This window comes from Chelmon rostratus, chromosome 1 (assembly GCF_017976325.1).
Source record: "Chelmon rostratus isolate fCheRos1 chromosome 1, fCheRos1.pri, whole genome shotgun sequence".
Classification (NCBI taxonomy): Eukaryota; Metazoa; Chordata; class Actinopteri; order Chaetodontiformes; family Chaetodontidae; genus Chelmon; species Chelmon rostratus.
Window position 1 is genome coordinate 8,373,331 of NC_055658.1, and position 6,000 is coordinate 8,379,330.

The 6,000-nt window shown below is 41.1% G+C and overlaps 1 protein-coding gene across 1 annotated transcript; it reads right to left on the minus strand.

Annotated features, from left to right (window-relative positions):
* Nucleotides 1-1,895: 1,895 nt before the first annotated feature.
* Nucleotides 1,896-5,689, minus strand: LOC121608359 (oocyte zinc finger protein XlCOF6.1-like). Its single transcript, XM_041939620.1, has 2 exons — nucleotides 5,527-5,689; nucleotides 1,896-3,703 (listed from the first exon to the last, which is right to left on the minus strand). The coding sequence occupies exons 1-2, from the start codon at nucleotides 5,687-5,689 to the stop codon at nucleotides 2,742-2,744; spliced, it is 1,125 nt and encodes a 374-aa protein (XP_041795554.1). The 3' UTR covers nucleotides 1,896-2,741.
* Nucleotides 5,690-6,000: the final 311 nt, after the last annotated feature.

Here is a 6,000-nt window from a genome sequence, read left to right on the forward strand (position 1 = left end):
TAGTGACAAAGTAAAGCTGCGTACATCAGCAATACAGATAATTGAATAAATCAAATATACATAAAATCATATAGTATATTTTCCTATAAGTTGTAATAATTTATCTCATGTGAAACAATATTCGTTTAATAATGGAAGGACAGATAAACAAAAAAAGACAAAAGAAAACAATCTGCTGATGGAGCTGTGAAAGGTTTGAGATGAACACTACAGAAAGGAAAACGAGTGGACCTGATAAGATTTAATGAAAAAAAAACAAAACAAGAAATCTTTGATTTTAAACCCTCATATACTTTTTGTCGAAGTTGTTTTAGGAACCAGATGCCATTTGTCAACTGGGAGAAGCAGTCATAAAATATTATTTCAGAATGTACAGATGATATTCCATCAAAGGCACTAACTTGTTTTGTATTTTGTCAGAAAATAAAATGATGCAGTGATACCTTTTAGTTTTTCTGTGTTGAAACATCTCTCAGGTGTTCTGTGGACCATTTCCGTCAGGAAATGTATCCTGCACCATGATAGAGCTACTGACAGGGTGACTTTCTTTGATGGAGTGAAAACAGCAGATAACTGAGTTGCACTTCTCATCTGCCCTACCAATCTGTTCTGTCCTACAGTCATCATGCAACTTCTCATCTGTGAGGCATGACATCCAAAGTAAAGTGCAATAATGTCCAGTTTTGAATATCTGATATATCTAAAAGCTCATTTGCCTCTAAGAATTACGATCAACGAACATGAATACATCCTCCTTCCTCAAATGCAAACTTCTCCAATCTACAGCCTGCAAGTTGGCCAGTCATCATACAACATAAAAAAAAAACAATAGAAATGATTTTTCTTAAGGTTTCACTAAATAGCAACCAGTTAGTATCACATGAGTTAAAATTCACAAAAATGTACATGATATACTGAAAAGAGAATAAACCAAAGACTTCGGGAACTTACACTGCTGGCTACATTTAACCAACAAAGCTTGTAAAGGATCCTTCAGCATCATTCAGAGACATAGGTACTAGAATTCTAGCAGAAAATAAATACTATTAGAGCACAATAAGGTTAAAGTTACTGCATCTTCATAAAAGTACACGTGTAGTTTTCTTATGTAAAACAAAAAGAGAAAAAGTACCTCAGGTAGGTAAGTCTGATGGTGCTCAGCTTCCAGACAAATGAAACTGAAATTCCCAGCTCAATTTCAGTCTTTGATGTGGACTTTGACAATGCATCATACAAGTTAATGATTGATATGAACTGAAGTTGAACGGTGGCAACACTTTTCTGTGCTTTAGACTTGACCTTATAGCAAAAAATGATGGAGAGTAGCTGGCTCCTCTAAAGTCTTACAGTTAACCTTTTTTTATGATTTTTGGACTCATGGACCCGCCTGGCTATCATGTGAGTCATTAAGGTCACATGATAGCCAGAATAGGCCTCTTGCAGGGTCCATGGCCCTGCAAGAGGATAAATGCCTGAGACTTCCCACCAGTCAGTTAGAACTGAAGAGGCCTTTTGGATGAGAGGCGAAACATCTTCTAGAACCTCTAACAAGTCGACTTGTCTTTTGGAAAAACCTTAGAAATTTGAAGAATTCACTCACTTTTTTCACTTACGATCAACTTCACACACACATGCACATACACACACACTCCTCTAAGAAAAAAATTCTATTGGTGAACAAAAGTCAACATGTTTTAACAAAAGCCTTTCAAAGGGTTAAATAATTTAAAATTGACCTTGAGACAGACAAAAAGCAGATATATTAACAGTGGTTTACTTCTTTCAAACATATTTCAAACAAGACATGATAAATAAATATAAACACATTCTTCGCAAAGGGAAACTCCACATAAGCATGAGTATTTATACTAGGCGGAGCATGTTTGATGGCAGCTTTGTCTGGACATCACCGGCAAAGGCAGTGATCACTGATAATCTACGATCTAAATCCATTCAGCCATCTATGATCCCATCATTATAAAAAGACCAGAGGATTCCATTTACTGTTCGTTGTTTCATATACAGACCAAACAATTAATAGATACTACTAACAAGTACTGTCTATCAAAACACATCAGAGACCACAGCGTTGCACAGGGTAGTATGTTCCTTCATTACCACGAGCGTGGTAACTGTACATTAGTGAGTCAATCCCACATACACCACCCTGGTGCTGGAAATACACACTACAGCACCAGATCAAAGTCTGAAATTAGTCCAAACAAATACACTAATTACTCCTGTTTGAGTAATGTTTTAAAACACGGAAAGTACACATGAGGACCAAGAACCAGACCTGGGGCGTCAGAGCCTCCTCTATAGCTGCCCCCCTCCGCCTTGAACTCTCTCCCCAAACACATCCGACACTGCACCGATCTGTAAAAGTTCAGATCACTAACTCACCTCATCAGAACTTTTACTGTGTGACTAATGTTGTGCTCCAAATTTTAGTGTCTTGCGTTCTACGACCGTCTTACCTTCTGTAAAGTGTCTCATAGGCGCTCTATAATAAAAAGGATGACAATGACAAACCGCTGATGATTTTGAAGGAGGTAAAAATGCCTTGTACTTTGTTTGACTAGTTCATTCAACATCTGATGACTGCACTCCACATAAATAATAAACAAAAAATATTACAACTTGCTGAACATTCATTCTGCAGCACCAAACTACATGGCAACAACTTCAAGACAAAATGGTTTGCACAAAGTTTGGGAAGTGGTTAAAAAAAAGTCCTTGTTCTAGAGAGTCTCTCCTGCATGAGTCTTCATATGAATGATTAAATGGGAGCGCCGGATGAATCTCTTCCCACAAGCCGTGCAACTATACGGTCTCTCCCCTGAATGAGTCTTCATGTGGCGCCTGAGATTAGACTGAGCGCTGAATTTCATGTTACACACGGAGCAAACGTAGGGTTTCTCGCCAGTGTGAATAATAGTGTGCTTGATGAGATCTGCTTTCTCTCTAAAGCTTTTGCCGCAGTCGGTGCAGCTGTGAGGTTTCTCCCCCGTGTGGATTCGTATGTGCGCATTCATGTTTCCAACCTGCGTGAACCCCCTGCCGCAGAAAGTACACGTGTACGGCTTCTGTCCGGAGTGAGAGTTCATGTGAGTCTGCAGATAGGAGCGCTGGATGAAGCTTTTGCCGCAAACGCTGCAACTGTAAGGTTTCTCTCCTGTGTGCGTCTTCATGTGGCGAGTCAGAATGGACTTAATCCTGAAGTTCTTGTTGCAGACGCTGCAGGTGTGCGGCCTGTCCGCTGCCTCGCCAGCTTCCTGCGGTTTCTTCTTGTTTCCGCCCGAGTCAAATCCTCCGCCGCCTCTACATTCATCATCGCTGAATTCACTCCCCTCACAGTCACTGTTTGGCTCTGATGCCCCACAGCCTTCATGATCAGGTTCTGATTTCAACTGCTCAGATGAGCTGCCGGACAAACGGTCTCCTTTATTTTCATCTTCTTGGTTTCGATGTGGGTGCTGTCGCCCATCTCCATCACCTCTCTGCACATAAATTATGTTGAACATAGAGTCTTTGGTATCATCCTCCTCCTGCTTTTCACCCGTCTGAGCAGCCCACAGTTCCTCCTCCTGCTCTTCTTTAATCTGCGGGGCCTCCTGGTCATCCTCACACAGGCCAGTCTTCCTCACACAGTGATCCTGCCTGGAGTGGGCGTCATTTTCCTGGACAGGGAGCTGCAGGGGGGCTTGGCCGGTAACACACAAGAAAAAAGAAATTAAGGCTTTAGCTTGATTTTTTGCTAATTATACAGAGAGCTAGAGAAGACAAGCAGGACACGAACATGTGTCACAGTGTTTAAAGCTTTCAGAGTTTTGTCATGGTTATGTTCTGATGTGTAGGCCTGTCACAGTTATCACATAACCACCTGATCGGAGATATTTGAGTGTTTGAGCTGATCGATGATGTATAAGATGTATAAAAACAGCTGGATGACAACTAACAGAAATGTCATATTTCCATCAGTATTTACATAGTGATTTCCACCGTTTCAGGTTTGACTGTTACTCTTTTAATGATTTCATCTCATTGTTCTACTACTCTCACTGCGTTGGACAGGTTCCTTTGTTTCACCTTATATGTCACCATGTTTTTTGCTTATTGTGGCATAAAATGAACAGAGAAAGACAATTAAATTGTTAATCACTATAATTTATATGACAATGAATCAGCAACTGAACTTTCATAATGGTGATGGTGACTGATGAAAAAGATGGGAGCAGCAACGTGTTTCTACAGTCTGCTTCTTCTTCTTGCCAAAAAAAATGTAGAAAAGCAAATACAATCAATGTAAGACGAGTTTACATGCAATTATTTAAAAACAAAGTAAGCCTCATTAGAGCTCTCACTTTGTTATAACCATTAGTATAACTCGATTCATGGTTTAATGAGACCAAAGCTTGGGGTCATGGGTCATTGTGTTTCTGATGCAGCGGGGATAAAGGTGGTTAGTGTGGATCTGTGTTCGTGTTTGGCCACAGAGCATCACAGCAATCAAACAGTCTAAACTGCATCTGCAGTATGTAAGTATGTCAGGTCCCATGTGAACCAGAAAATAAGCTATTAAAACATTTAAAAACTGACAGCTTGGGTGGAAATGTTCATTTTGTATCAAACTCCATTTAATTAAGCATGCAATTTAAGAAGCTGTCACATTTGTCTCTGTGAAACCCATCATTTTCAACTTAATCATAAACAGTAATGCAGAACAAATCTGTTGAAGCTGTAAATGTGCAGTGAAGCTCTCGAGGAGTCTTTGGGAACATGCACTGCCATCTTCTTCTTTCTCTGCATCAACTGTGAGAAAGAGGCGAGCAGGTGCACTGAGGTCTTTTGACAGACGTCTCCTTTACACAAAGCCTGTTTTCATGGTGGTGGTCTAGACTAGAATACTATTATCATAATCCGAAAACAAACATGCCGGGCAAAATGACTAGCTAATTCATGTGGTTTAATGTTTGGCCACCATTCATTAACAATGAACAGGATGCACAGCAAAATACTCACATCACTGATCAGATTTTAGACAGGCACCAACACTTGTCATGAGACATATGGTGGACTAAGGACAGGACCAGAAAGACATCTCTTTATGATTGCAGAGAAAATAAGAGACTAAAATAATAACAATTGTTCTCCTTTCTTCCTTTACTCCATTCATCCGTTTTCCTCTCCATCTGTCTGACAGGAGAGGTGTGGAAGTGAGGAAGAAGAGAAAGACAGAGAGGTGGAGAGGCTTTGGGATCCACATCCTGTAACCTGTAGGCTAATCTGTGCAGTTCACTTAGCAGCATCTGAGAAGAAACCATTGTGCGCCACTGACAGCCATTTTGCATCCCCCTCCTCCTCTCAGGGATGCAAAATGGCGCTACTTGGCGCCTCCTGTGTAACGGGCTGAGCGTTCAGGGAGCGGCCCAGACGACTGAAAGCAGCGGAGCCTGTGAACCTGTTCGGACCAGCACTGAAGACCCTCGGTGTTTGCAGTAAAGTGCTGTGTGGAGGTGAATTTACCTTTCCAGCCGGCCAGACTCCGCTGGTGGTCAATCTGCTGCTTCGAGCGAAAAACTGCCTCCTCATATTCTTTAATAGTTTGTTCAAAGATGCTGAATACTTCCTCGGCGGCGGCGGTCAGTCGCTCACTCACCAAAGCTTTTAGTTTGTCTGTTTTGAACATGTTCGCGGGTGACAGAGGTCCTCCACTCCGGGTCCTGGTGGTCTTAAAGGAGACTGGCTGCCTGCCGGGTCGCCAGATATCGCGAGACAAAGACGCAATCTCATCCGTCAAACGTTAAACAGGCGGTTATTTGTCCGCTCACCTTTTATTGTATTAAATCAATCACATCATGTTAAATGAGCCTTGGTGGCCGTAACACAATCTATGTATTCATACTAAAACGTTTTTTATTTTATTTTTTAGATTCTACATTAAGAGAGTATGTATAAAGGCACAGAAATGTTGAAGATGGTGGTTGATGGATTTCATTG